Genomic DNA, 15616 nt, shown 5'->3' with positions numbered 1-15616 from the left:
CGCATACGTCATTCAATATTTTTTTTGGTTTTTTCTCTCGGCTCAGATATTCTGTTCCACTTGCACTTAAATATTTGAATTTCGAACTGGGAACAGACCACAGACAAATGAAGGAATTACCGCTGAGTAGAGTTAAATGTCAAGTCGCAACAAACACAAGCTGCAAAGTTAATTACAATAAATTGTAACGACGCTTAATTAAAAAATAAAAGAAAAGATAATAAAACATATTAGATATGATTAAGAACAGACAAAACAAACGATTAAACGTTAAAAAAATATCGATTGTTTGTCGTTATGATATTTTTCATTATCTGTACTGCGTCAACTTCACGCTCGTGAATGAGGCAACGAGGCTAACAAAAACGCCGCAATGTAACCATAAATGTATAGTCGGGGGCTCGTGGCGCTTATAGTTTGTCGGGCCGGGTCGTCTCTGCAAATTAACAATTTTTAAATTCGTGTATTTTAACTTTAGTGTAGGGCGACCCGATTCCAAACCCGACTAGAGTACTCAAGTATTATCGACAATGTTGCATTTAAAGAACATTGCAAAAACTGTGGTTCCGCCCCTAAAAAATTCTGTTCAAAATGAAGGAGTCAATACGATGTTCAGAATTGCTCCCGCAGCTGTTAACGTTTGCTGCAGAACCTACGCTAGCCACGAAATCCCAGACAGGCTCAAGGATGTTCCGACGAGTGCAAACCCAAGGTTCTTCGATATGGTTGAATACTTCTTTCATAGAGCATGTCAAGTAATTGAAGACAAATTGGTGGAAGACGTAAAATCCAGAGTCTCAACAGAAGAAAAAAAGAAAAAAGTAGCCGGTATTTTGAAACTTATGCAGCCATGTGATCATATCTTGGAAATTCAATTTCCACTTAAACGTGACTCCGGTGATTACGAAATGATTCTTGGGTACCGGGCGCAACATTCCTCGCACAGGACCCCTACAAAAGGAGGTAAGTCATTATTGATTGAATTTTATAACGTCTCATCGCCTCGTGTACGTCATTATTACAGGATTTTTTATTTATAGCTCAAGAGACACGTGATGTTAACGACCGTAGGTAGCGTTACGTAGATTTCTAACCAAATCTATGCGCACACAACTTTGTATTAGATTTTTTGCCAGTGTAATGTACAAACCTTTGGCTTAATTATTGCCAAAGTTAAATAATTACTTGAAGAATAATGTAAATTTCGGAAGTACAATTAAAATATTACATAAAGATAGTTAACACTGCATAATTAGTACCATGAAATTAAGATGTAAACCTACAAATTTTGAATGAATCCGCTTTACGTCTTTGAAAATTAATTGTTATGTTTGTTGCTTTTACCAAGTGGTATTTTATTATTATTATATTACACACCTACAAAGCTATTTCATCTTATGAATAACAATAAGAAAAAACACTTAATTTTAACTATGTTATAAAAAAGTAAGTACAATGTTAAGAGAGTTATTAAAATAATCAGAATAAAAATGAGATATTACAATTTGTTAAGTTATTATTTTTACGTTGTTTCTGTTGTTAAATCGTAATACTGTCTTTTTAGCCGACTTCAAAAAGAAGGAGGTTATCAATTCGACTGAATTTTTTTTCTCTGCTACTGGCGTGCTGAATATCTGCCGTTAATCGTAAAGACCCAGACTCCGATGGGAACCAAAATTACTACTACATAATAGAATTAAGATTAATAGATTCTGTGGGTAGACTTTTCAGACGATAGTTCCTTTTAATCTGCTCGAACAAATTGACCAAATATTTAAGTTACGTTCGTAATTATATAGGGATTCTTGTTATGTAATATACGTAAATTATAAGTATTTTGATATAAAGAAAGCGAAATTGCATTTTCAAATCTTAACCTAAGAATTCACGGCAATGCCTAAACATATTTCGCTTACGACAAAACAAACTCATATATGCATTGTTCTGCAGCTGTTTGGGCTAAGACGGTCTGATGATAATGACATTGAAATGATTTCATTGCAACTTACCTAATTCATTAATGCAGCACTATTCGCCTACTAAAAACTTAAATACATACAAGTTATTAAGTTCATCAAGTTTTATTACGCTAGCTAACTAGCGTAATATACATTTTATTATTAATAAAAATAAATCTAATAAAACACACAATTACGTAAAAATATCTCGTCGCTTCTCATTTCATGAAATGAACAAACTCTTGGACAACATTTCTTTCTATTTAAAAAAGTACGCAATTGTATTTTTAAAATTAAATTTAATTCTCTTGTCGTCAAGTAAGTTCTCGATAATTCTGACGGCATTCGTAGTCACGAGATTGTTTAAGGGTATATGTTATGCATAATTTTTAATACCAAAAGGTGGCAAACGGCCACCTGGATTCGCCGAAATAGCGAGGTGAACATTGCCCATTGATATCTGCAAATGCAGATGCGTTGCCTACCTTTAAATATACCCTGAAAAAAATATACATATGTATTTATATTTACCTGTTGCTGTTACTTGTTTTTACGAAATAATTAATTTCGTTGCTTATAAGAGGAAAAAACAGTAAAATTAAAGTTTTTAGTACATACTACATACATATTTAGGTAGTAACACTCGGTAACAATAATCTTTAAAACTACGCTCAAAATATACTTAATAAGTATCTAAATTATTTTCGTTTGATAACAACTGAAACTTGATAAAATTATTACACTCACAACATGCCTATAGCAACAGGGGGCGTGGCTGCGACGTCATATGTAATGCGCAATTTTTACAACGAATCTATCCCACATACAATTATATAAGTTAGGACGGTCAACAAAAATGTAACTTTAATTTAATAATCACGTACAAATAATATTTGAAAACTTAAGAAGTCACGTTTTCGCACACCCACCTTACGCTGACGTCATTTCTGCTTACTTGACTACAGACGATATCACCTGATTGATAAACATATTAGATTAGATCTACATACGTGCCTTAACCGTTTTGTTTTTCGCTATACTGTCATTAATATTCGTACTAACATTCCATATATATTCAAATAGACAAAGGAAGAAATATTATCCCTTATGCCTCGGAGCTTTAAATTGATTTTACGACACGTGACGTAAGAAGGCTAGAACACATGACTATTGCGTCATATTCGTCATAGTAATTTCTTACTTATAGTACCTTGCACATTATATAACTGCTGTCAATGACCTTACCTGTATCAGTTGCATCGCTTATGAGATGGTTTTCTAGATATAGACCACCAAAGCCTTGAAATTTATATATATACATAGGCTTGTAATATTGTTACATTGTAACCCTTCACTAGACTGATAATAGCAAGTCCTAGAAAATAATTGTGTACGCATTGTATATTGGAGCAGTACATCAACATTATAAACACTAACATATGTAAATTAAATGTAAACACACGATAGGCAAATATTGTTTAACCGACTAGCATAAACAATCTAATATAATGCATAATAAATGTTTGTTTGTCTTGCTAAACAGGTATACGATTCTCAACTGACGTGACCAGAGATGAAGTCAAGGCTTTGTCCGCTCTGATGACGTTCAAGTGCGCGTGCGTCGACGTGCCCTTCGGCGGCGCCAAGGCCGGCATCAAGATCAATCCCAAGGAGTATTCCGAACATGAATTGGAAAAGATCACTCGTCGTTTTGCCCTCGAGCTCGCCAAAAAGGGCTTTATCGGTAAGAATCCGACAAATTTCATAGTCTTATTAATATATAGTAAAAAGAGAAAAAGTAAGGTGAAAAGACTATAATAACTCAATGCTATAAATTTGTTGTAGTAATTCAAAACTTGATCAACATTTTTAAAGGACGTCATTGTCTTTGTCGAGGCACTCTATACCTGGAAGAACTGCAACTGTTTTTTCTATTAAACAGTTCACTATGTATTTTGAGAAGTCGACTATTACTTTAAACAACTAGTTTGTGAGTTAATAAAACAGAAAAACCGATTGGTTAGAGGTTAAATAAACATTCTAATCGTATCTTCGAAATGTAAACAAAATAAATGAATGCATGTTATTATATTATTAATGTAGAATTACGTATTACAACCTTATTATGTCAGAGTTTGTTTACGTTTGGACACAAAGCATTGTTTAGGTCGTATTCAATATGATTATTATAAACAACTAATTGCTTTGTGTATTAAAATAGTTTCATTGAAGAATGATTATGTCATAGTTTTATTTTAGACGCATTTTGCATATGTCATTTTTTTATCTACTATCAAAAATGATCTTTCAATCTTGATTGATCACACAATATTTCCCCAGAAATTTCTATTGAAGTACTTATATAACTTTCCGTATATAATTTTAAATGTAACAGTAGTACCTATATAATCCTTAAATTAGTTAAACGCATCATATCCTGTTTCACAATTATTGTTTTAATTACTACAATTTAGATCTAACGAGATGAGAGCTACTTTTGTACATTACGACGAATTTACCATATGTTTTTATAATTTTAAAGATCATTAGCAACATAGAATGAGTCTTTATTGGACGAATTACAATAATAATAAAATGAATAATTTTAAACAATAAGATGAATTACACATGTAAATAATTCAGCTACCATTGCCTTCTGTGTGGTCGTAGTATTACTAGTCACACTAGTCGAGCCGGCCCATTCTTACAATAGATTTTTGTAATTGTTGCTGGTTATACCACTGTAAAGTCTTTTTTTAAATCCTAGGGCCTGGTGTAGACGTGCCAGCTCCCGACATGGGCACAGGAGAGCGTGAGATGTCCTGGATCGCGGACACCTACGCCAAGACCATCGGGTACCAGGATATCAATGCCCATGCCTGCGTCACCGGCAAACCCATTAATCAGGTAAGTTCTAGAAAGTTCTATTATCTTTTGGTTGTAAGAAAAAAAACTGTTTAGTGTCTCAGGGGTTTATAATAACAATGAAAATGTAACCAGCTCAGTTAACGCAGGGAAGATTACTCGAAAATAATTCTATGGGAAAGTACAATTCAATGTTTTTAAAATAGTCAGTGATGTGTGTTTTTCATTCTCGTATTTATTAACACGATTGAAGAACATGAATTTGACCGAAATTTCTGTCTCGATGAACATACTGGAAAGATCATTAATATTACTTTTAATTGTTTAAAATCTGACCTCATGCGCGACGCGTGAATGCTTTTTCATCACCCATTCGTTAGGTAAATCTTGTTCATATCAGTTGTTTTGCTTTTAAGAAACAGTTTGCTATATTATAAATTTGATACCGCAAAAAAAAAACATTATAATCAGATAAGTCGTGATGATGAAACAACAGTACAATATGACAATGAAGCTAACTAGTAGAGTAGCAGTGTGAGTTCTGCAATACCCTATTTTCCATTTCTTTCTTTCCTCTCTTTTCTTTTCTTTTCTTTAGAAGGTACCTATGTCATAATTTGTGGTAAATTGTCGTATGTGAGAAGTAAAGTAACTAAGCAATAAAACCAGCTCTGCGTCTAAATGTCCGATAGTAGATAGAAGATAAGGAAAACATTGAGGACTAGGGATGTTATGATGAGATGTCTGTGTAATCCCTATATTGATTAAAATTTTCAAAGCTCGAGTGTGGAAAGTCACGGTTTTTTCGCATCTTATCAATAGATTAGTTTTCAATCTACCGGAAGAACGAATTAATTTAAATACATATTTGGCGTGAGATTAGAAAATACGAAAAGAACTTCAGTAAGTTAGTTAGATGTAATACGAAACAGCAAGGTTTAAGCAAAACAGACCTCTCTCGTCATAATGTGTAAATACATTAACAGGTTTCATCAATTTGTTCCTATGTCCGTATACATTGGCAGGAATTTTATTCACTATTTAGGAATAACTTCATAATATATGTAATGATGATTTCTTCCACAAGCAACGTTGACCTTCAAAACTTCTGTACCAATATTGAGTTTAACACAATATGTGTACACATTAGTACACATATTGTGTTAAATTAAACTCACTCTAGAAACTAGATATTATTATTATTAACTTACATTACATCTAATCTAGGTACTAACTAGGTTAAAAAATGGGAAAAAAAATCATTTGACGTAGTATCTGCTAATATTAGGTGTAATAATAATTTGATATATATGAATGTTTTTGGCTTATCATAATTATCACCTCTTTCACGCTATCTCAATTACCGCTCGTTACGTTTTTTATAGTCTTTATTTGCTTAGCATTTTAAATTATTTCCTAAAAAACACATAAATATTTAATAAAAACGTACATGTTCTAAACGAATCCATTATTATCATCTAATTACAATAGGCCTCCTAAAACAAGTCCTTTGAAGGTCATAGTGAAATTCAAAACTGCTTAGAACTTCACTATTATTTCTTAGTTAATAATGTCGATACCTTGTATTAAAATATTTTTCCATCAACTCAAACCGTACAAAAGCACAGAGATAGGATAATTGATTATTTTAAAGCAAATATATAACTGTAAAATCAATGAATATGCTGCGGGCATTTGGAGTCATTGATCCCCCAGTTACTCCACGTAACTATTTTAGAAATATCGTCATTGTGCACAAATATATTTTTGTCTGCTCGTACTTTTTTTAGTTTTTTTTTTTGCTTGAGTCTTGTCACTTGTTTTGCCAAATGATTTAGATGAGTCACAGCTCTGAGAGTACTGCTTAGCATTTTTTAATTAACGATAGTTATCAGTGCTTATACATTTTTGAAGAATGGACATTCTGAGAAGTGCGCTCTCGCGGTATAGTCCGGGTCTCATTTCTAATACCCCTCTGTCATCTCATTCCACGAAACATAACCTAAACATGAATACCTAAACATGAACATGCAAACAATTTTATGAAGTAATATGCATATCTATAATTGATATAATGTGCCTTTTAATTACTTGTTGTAATGTTTATCCATACTGTCTTGTTTTTTGTTTGTTTGTTTGTTTTAATTGTAATATTACACGCCAACAACAAATAAAATCATAACATTTTGATACATTAAATGTTTTCCTTGCTGAGTATAATTAACAAGGCGATCTACTCTAAAAAAAATGTTTTATAGAACGAAACCGTTAACTATCATTTCTTAGTGTTGTTATGCGACTGATATGATAATAATAACAAGGTAATACAAATACCGCTATCGAGTATCGTCCATTTTCTCCTGTGTTATTTAATATTTTTATTCCACCTTGAGATGAAGTATCGTATTTCGGCTTCTGGAAAACTTCTATAGACGTTAACTTAACCTTGGAACGTAACGAACAGAGAAAAAGTTCGCGCTCGTAAATGGTATACGTATTTAACTTTAACTCTTGTTTTTACAAGTTAAAAATATAATATTTTCTAACTTACCCTTGCACCTTTTATAATTGGATTGGTTGTGAGCACAGTAACAAGATATTTACTGTTGTTTGAACTTGACATAATTTAATTTCAATAGTAGCCTTGCAAATTTATATTCCATAAGCTTTATATCAAAGGTCTTCCTCTAAAGGCTAGATAAATCTATGATTTACTTGAAATAGCAAATTAAATTTCACTTATGGTCGTATCATAAACGTGAACATAGTACAATGTATGATTTTTTTTTTTGTACGTTTAATTAACGAAGCTTGAGTCTCGGAATATTCCATGCCATGCAAACCAATTTGAATTCAGCGTGATACAACAACTCATGATTCAATAGCTTAACATTAAAATTTAAATTATCATATTCCTGTTTTAAATAGTTACCAATAGGTATAAAATAGTTGTAAGTAATGGTTTCACAAATCCTACAATCTAAAGAAGTGTTTTTTCTTACAAGCATGAAAGCGAAATTCTATACAAATGTATTTAGATGCGTTTACTGTAAAATCAAGTGTAATTATAGTTCAGTTTGTTTTGGTCAATCTGCGGTACATATTTTCACCAGTATCTCACGGTTTCCACCATAATCCCTAACGTGGAGTATCTGTTTGATACCTGTATTGAGGATTTATACATATATACAAATATACCTTAAAACGACAAACATACAGTCGAGCGATGATATATTATTATTAGTCTATTTGGTCTATTATAATTTAGCCTTGACAAATCGTCGCCGAATGTTTATTAGTCTCGAAGTTAAATATTTCACAAAATGTCATTTAAAAACAAACGTTCATTATTGTTAACAAGTGCACTTAATTAAAAGAAATTGGTGTTTTCTGCCAAACCTTTTATTTAAAGCATTAAAGATTTGAGTGCCAGTACAGACTTTAATGATCTACGACTTTTATTATACTTGTTTCCTAGTATTACTTTGTTAATGATCAATGTTGTATAAACAGTATTTTTATTTCATTAAGTTAAGTGCTTTTATTTAGTATCTTGAAATCTTAAAATATTCGTTAGGGAACCACGAGATAGATGTCACAAATGAGTTAATGACGCTAACGATTTTCACGTCCAGGGTGGCATCCACGGCCGAGTGTCGGCCACCGGCAGGGGTGTGTTCCACGGCTTGGAGAACTTCATCAACGAGGCCAACTACATGAGCATGATCGGTAAGTGAAAAAGCACTTCAGATTTATCAATATGTGTTATATTGACGAAAAGGGTTACATCTCTTATGTGATCTCAAAACATATCACTCTTTTCTTCGGATATTTGAAAGTATCTTTCCTGTATCATTAGGCACAACTCCCGGTTGGGGAGGCAAGACATTCATAGTGCAGGGTTTCGGTAACGTGGGGCTGCACACATGCCGCTACCTCGTGCGGGCCGGCGCCACCTGCATCGGCGTCATCGAGCACGACGGCGCCATTCACAACCCGGAGGGAATCGACCCCAAGGTATACTAACAAACTTTATAGCGGCCCGGAATATCACACGAGAGGCTGTTTTGATATACGCGTCATTCCACCCGCAGTTGGGCACCCACTTGAACAAATGTACACGAGCCACGGCATTAAGTTTTTTTTTAAATATAAGTTCACTAAGTCAGTATATTCAATTTAAATGTTGAGTTACTTATTTGGAGAAATCATTCTTAATTCACAATCCAGTTAAAGATTCTCTTTTTTTTTTGTTTTACATACGAATCAGGTGTAATGCGAGACTTCGTATTTTTAGCTACATGTACGTATTATATACCAGTTCCCAGTTCTATAAAAACAAAATGCGCTGGCTTAGACTATTGTCGTTATCGTTTCTGCTGGGTTCTTGTTCTACGGTTTGAGAGCGCCTGGAATAGAATCAGTAGGTTGCCTATTTTTGTCCAAAGTGTAACCTAAAAACGACAGTCAATGACTGGCCGGAGCAATCTTATGCTTCATAAATATACAATTACAGCATACCTTTTGTAACAATACTCGATATTATATAAATTGTATGAATAATAGATTGAATTAAATTAAAGAGATTGCATTTTTATCTTTAGCAAATTCTCTTTTCTAGTTTTCACTTTTACACATTCAATAGATAAAAAGAAAAATTATACAGAAAGTTTTACATAACGAAATAGAAATTGCTGTACAATCGCTGTATATATAAATCAAAATGTCCATTACACAGCTAACTACTATAAATAACAAGAAGAGAGTACAATGTTGTCTGACCATTCGAATTAATAAGTCTTGCGACCAAATAATCTAACATATGCTTTTATATTCTGACTTTTTTACATTTTACTCAGCTCTTTGAATATCAAACTGTGTTACTGTGGATTTACACGAATAAAATATTTTTATGAAAACATTATATCTTCCCCCACTTTCTCTTTAGAAAAGAAATCAGACACGACGAATCTTTTACGGTTAAATTTGCACACGTCCGAATCTTAAACATCTATAAACCCACATAGCATTTGGAAAATATATAATTCATGTTCGTGTATAACTTTAAAATAGAATTTAAAGAATTCCATTTAATGTAGACTGATTTATTTAGTTAATAATTTACCGTATTAAGACGTCAGCATGATTGTAATGTCTCCAACATAACAACTCTAATATTATAAATCACGGCAACACATTCTGTTTGTGTTAGGTTCGTAAGTTAATGATATAGCCCAATGTAACATTGTGGACAAATTGTTTATGTTACCGTAAAATTCGTCTCCTATTGTTGTCTCTTAATTTTTAAACAGAATGAACGGGATAACAATATTTTTATACATGTACATAATTCGACTGTGGACGTAAAAAAAATCTTTTTGAAATTAATCGTCTCGGAGAAAACTTAACTAACAAATATACTGTACTTTTTTTTATGGTTCGTGGCTTGTTGGCATTTTAGTACATTTTTAGTATGGTATTTATTACACATGACAGTTTATTACTTTGCTTGTAAATAAAAATGAGTTATTATTCATAAAAAAATAAGAGCTCTTTAACAATGTTTTTGTATCATAACCATTCTGCTACTGTATTTAGAAGAAATGTCAATCTAAATTTAGGTTCTAGTATCCAATATTCAAGAAGTTTACTACTGCACTTAAAATGATTCAACGGTCACTAAAGGCGACTATGTGAGAAGTCAACACTAATGTGACCATTCAACTACTTTGTTCAGGGAATTAATCTGCAAGTCTTTACTTAGATTGAATTCTATATAGTTTTATAGTGTAATGTAATGTTTATTAGCGTAAGCTATATATTGCATATATTTTGACACATAGCCCATCTATTAATGTTGCCATATAGGACGACTCACCGTACCTAGTATCACGATTGCACAGCACTTACGACCTTGTCCACCTAGTTTATTTAGTTCAATCCTTTTACGTTAAAAAGAAAAAAAAAATTGTACACACACTTTACTAAATTTTTGCTAAGATGAAGTTTTTTTTATTATTTCTCAACGAAATTAGGTTTATAAAGACCGTCTCTCGGTGCTCGCAGCTTTTATAAGCAACATTTTGTGATAATATTAACCAACCATAATATTAGGTCCTTACATATGAAATTGGCGTTTTGTATGGGAGGAACAAAAAGTCGAATATTTTTTAATATAATATATTTAATTAATCAAAGTATGAACCATTATTTTCTACGCACTTTTGCCATCTCATAGGTAGTTCATTGATCCATTTACTAAAAAACCAGTCGGACGGGAATCAATAAAATCTTTGAAGGCGATTTGTACTGCCCCATCGGAGTTGAATTTTTTCCCTTGCAAGAAGTTATCCAAATTTCGAAAAAAATGGTAATCTGTTGGAGCAAGGTCCGGGGAGTACGGAGGATGTCTTAGACTTTCCAATTGAAGCTCTTCTAATTTAGTAGCCGTCTGTTGCGCAGTATGTGGTCTAGCGTTGTCGTGAAGCAGCAGTGGCGTGGAGCGATTGACCAGCCTAGGTTGTTTAGCCGCTAGCTTTTCCATCATGGTTTGCAATTGCTGACAATAGACATCAGCCGTAATAGTCTGGCCAGATTTGAGAAAACTGTAATGAACAATTCCGGCACTAGTCCACCAAACGCTTACAAGTAACTTTTTTGGGGTTAATTTTCGCTTGGGGCAGGATTTGGCTGGCTGGCCAGGATCCAACCATTGCGCTGAGCGCTTCCGATTATCGTAAAGAACCCATTTTTCATCACAGGTAATGATTCGGTTTAAAATACCTTCATTATTGTGCCGGTTTAGTAATGTAACGCAACAGTCGACGCGCGTTTGCCGGTTTGCTTCAGTCAATTCGTGAGGTACCCACCTTTCAAGCTTTTTAATCTTCCCAATTTGCTTCAAGTGAATTAAAACAGTTTTATCACTAACATCGCAGCCTGCAGCTAACTCGGACGTGGTTTGCGATGGATCCGCTTCCACAATAGCCTTCAACTCTTCATTATCAACTTGAGTCTCAGGCCGTCCACGGGGCTTGTTCTGCAGATCGAAATTTCCAGAACGAAAACGTTGGAACCAAAAACGAACTGTGTTTTCTTTTGCAACACGACCGCCATACACATCATTCACCCTTCGAGTCGTTTCCGCAGCACTAGTGCCACGGCGGAACTCGTACTCGTAAATAATGCGATATTTTAAGTTTTCCATTTTGTAAAATGAGTGACGCAAACAGAAAAAAACAGAAGAAAAAAAACAAATGAATGACGGTCATCGAACCACAAATACATGAGTCTATAGCTGTACAAATTTGAATTTGGAATTCCTTACCAAAGAGGAGAAATTCGTGATTAAAGTGGCCAGTACGAAAAACGCCAATTTCATATGTAAGGACCTAATATAAATTTTTCATCTTCGTTCGTTTCGATTTCGTTAAATGGACTTTTTCGTAACTTTCATATTGTCTTAGATCGTTCTAGAAATCTAAAAATTTAACATTCGTTTGTAGTCAGTACTTCATGGAGTGTACTTAAGGTTTTTAAGTTTACTATGTGTTTGCTGCAGGCGCTGGAGGACTACCGTATTGAGAAGGGCACTATCGTGGGCTTCCCCGGCGCGCAGGCGTACGAGGGCGAGAACATGCTGTACGAGAAATGTGACATTCTCGTGCCCGCTGCAGTCGAACAGGTCATACACAAGGAGAACGCACACAAGATACAGGCCAAGGTAAACAATATAAACTAGTAACGTGTTGAAGTAAAAAAGTGTCCCTTTGTCACTCCAGGGTAAAAAGCTATATGAATTACACCTAACACTTCGAAACAGCTGTAGTCGTTTAGGGTACAGAAAGTCACAATTGCATAGACATAAAACTAAAATCCAGATCATCTGTAACGCTAGCTAAGCCATTAGTCAATTCTTGTCTTTGTTATCTAATCCAACATTGGACAGATAGGTATGAGAGGGGAAAAGAGGGAAAGAATGTTCCGATCTTTCTTTGCCGATCCTAGTATAACAAATCTAGGCAAAAATTATATTTAATAATCTGAAACTGGACCGATTTACATGATTGCTACAAAGATAAGATTGTATGAAATAATAATCAAGACTTTATAAAATAGATAAGATTATTTCAATAGAGTAAAGTAAACCATCTGCAAACTTGATAATAAAAAAAAATTGTGTTCAACAGCCACTACTATAAAATTATAAAATACCATGTTATGAAACATGTTACAATATCTTACAAGTTACAGAATAGAATAAAAAAAATATCTTCAAAATAAAAATAATTATGAATGAATATATAACGCTTTTTAAATACATATGTGTATGATTTCGCGTCACAAATAACGTCATAGATATCAAATCGAAAAATATAACAGTTTATAAAACAGATATTTTAAAATAATATTTAGGTTTCACTAGCTGTCGCCCGCGACTACGTCGGCGCAAAATAAAAAAAAAACATAAGTAGCCTATGTGTTTTTCCAGACTACATCTGTGTCAAATTTCATCAAGATCCGTTGAGATCGTTCCAGAGATACCTTCAAACAAACATCAAGGTCATTTACGCGCACCTTCTTGTTTAAAACTCACAAAATATCCTTGACTTTTTGTTTCCATAAACATCTTAGCGCATATCTTGAATATTAACATCATAAAAAAGTCTTATTTGAACTTGCAAAATCACCATTACCGATTTTAAACTCGATTAGATTAAACGATAACAAGTATAAAGTTATGTTTACTTAATTAAATATTAATATAATTCGCCGTGCCCCTGTTGCTAATTAAACCTTATCAGTATGTTACCAAATGATAAGATACCAGTACCTTATGCCCGCGATAAAATATTTTAAGAAGTCAACCTCAATACATCATTGATATGTACAATTTTATCTTACTCCTCAACAATGTCATACATTTTATTTTCATCACTGTTACCATTTGTTCTCGTATTAGTGATTCTATCGAGATATTTATTGTTTAAGATGAAATATTCGCTGTAATGCGTTGTAACTAACTAACGAATTAGTTTTGGTGGCTAAAAATAGTTGGTCAAGTCTAAAAAACAAAAATTAGACCTGGAGTGTAACTAATAAATCGTTATAAAAATAACTTATTGTTGAAAATGAAAAAAAAAGTTTTAATTCGGATACACGATGTAAATATCTAGGTACTCGATATGATTTCAAGTTGATAAGGGATGTCTAAAAAACATTTAATAGGTCATTTATTGTACTGATTCCTACCATACCATAACTTGTTACCAATAAGTCAATCTGTTGTAATGTTTATGAGGCCCTTAATTGTATTTTTTATTACCTGCCCTAACCAACAACACAAATTACACAGCTTACATACATTAGTATAGTATATTGCCATCTCTAGAACTGCGTTCAGTATGAAAATTATTGCTTATCACTGTCACATTATACAGTAGATCTCCATTTAAAATTTACGGTTATTCAGATCATCGCGGAAGCTGCCAATGGGCCAACAACCCCAGCAGCCGACAAGATCCTGATCGACCGCAACATCCTGGTCATCCCTGACCTGTACATCAATGCTGGTGGTGTCACAGTCTCCTTCTTTGAATGGCTCAAGAACCTCAACCATGTCTCATACGGGAGACTCACTTTCAAGTATGAGCGTGACTCCAACCACCATCTCTTGGGTAAGTCGAACTATGAATGTTTATACACAAGAAATTGTGTAAATAAACAAACCGTTTTCTGCAAATGAACCATGAACAGTTTGGTATTAGATAAGAAGATTTTATTCTTACATTAATTGATTTGTATGTTGTTTGAAACAGAATCCGTACAAGAATCCCTAGAACGCCGCTTCGGTCGCGTTGGCGGTCGCATTCCGGTGACGCCGTCAGAGGCCTTCCAGAAACGTATCTCCGGCGCTTCCGAGAAAGACATCGTGCACTCCGGTCTAGATTACACCATGGAGAGATCTGCTAGGGTAAACAGTAGCTTTGAAATATGTTTCCAACTTTGCGAATTGATTAATTTGTAATCAGGGTATGAGGGTATTGATTTTGTTGGTATTAAGTAAGAATGTTGTTCCAAATATCAATGACAAACCGAAAATGGGTTTAAAAAATGATTCTTGTGTTACTGATCCTTTTGTACTGCTGTCTGTTATCGAAATTTACTTGACTGTACAATAACCTGTATCATACTTGTTATGATGTAACTGCCTGGGAAGTGTAAAAAAAAATTAAACTCTATTATGATAATGGTGATATTAATTATTTATCTTTTTGTGACCAGGCTATTATGAAGACCGCGATGAAGTTCAACCTCGGTCTAGATCTGAGAACCGCCGCGTACGCCAACTCCATAGAGAAGATATTTACTACGTACGCAGACGCCGGCCTCGCCTTCTAAACTGTTACAAATTCTTAATATTGGCTGCATTTTGTAGACTCTTCATTAGTAACCCCGAGCACACAGCGTAACTCTTTAAGACATTTTAATCACAGTATTTTTTTCTTTATTGAAATCATGGCGTTTTAATATTATTTTAATTGTAAGCGAAAGTTGTAATTTCGATTTGTATTGTCTTGAATTCAAATAAATCTTGTTTTACTGTTTGTGTGTTTTTTTAATTGAGATGTCTCCACACAACCTTAATATCCTTGACTCCTAAATTTACATGTTTATTGCAGAGCTTCGTTACTCAGATAACGAGTCATTTTACATTTTATATGGTCTTAGAATTGCTTTAAACCTCCAGGGTTATATGACTATCAAAAGTGAAACCTAATTTCGAAAATATA

General features: G+C 33.6%; 1 protein-coding gene across 1 annotated transcript; it reads left to right on the top strand.

The window, feature by feature from the left end:
- Positions 1-352: 352 nt before the first annotated feature.
- On the top strand, positions 353-15430 carry LOC106718919 (glutamate dehydrogenase, mitochondrial). Its single transcript, XM_014513125.2, is given in 10 exon segments — positions 353-610; positions 613-963; positions 3502-3702; positions 4726-4865; positions 8459-8552; positions 8683-8840; positions 12385-12546; positions 14296-14500; positions 14642-14796; positions 15108-15430. Coding segments are annotated over 10 exon segments (1602 nt in total). The 5' UTR covers positions 353-591; the 3' UTR covers positions 15225-15430.
- Positions 15431-15616: the final 186 nt, after the last annotated feature.

This window comes from Papilio machaon, chromosome 9 (genome assembly GCF_912999745.1).
Source record: "Papilio machaon chromosome 9, ilPapMach1.1, whole genome shotgun sequence".
NCBI classification, from domain to species: domain Eukaryota; kingdom Metazoa; phylum Arthropoda; class Insecta; order Lepidoptera; family Papilionidae; genus Papilio; species Papilio machaon.
This window is presented reverse-complemented; position numbering and strand designations above follow the sequence as displayed.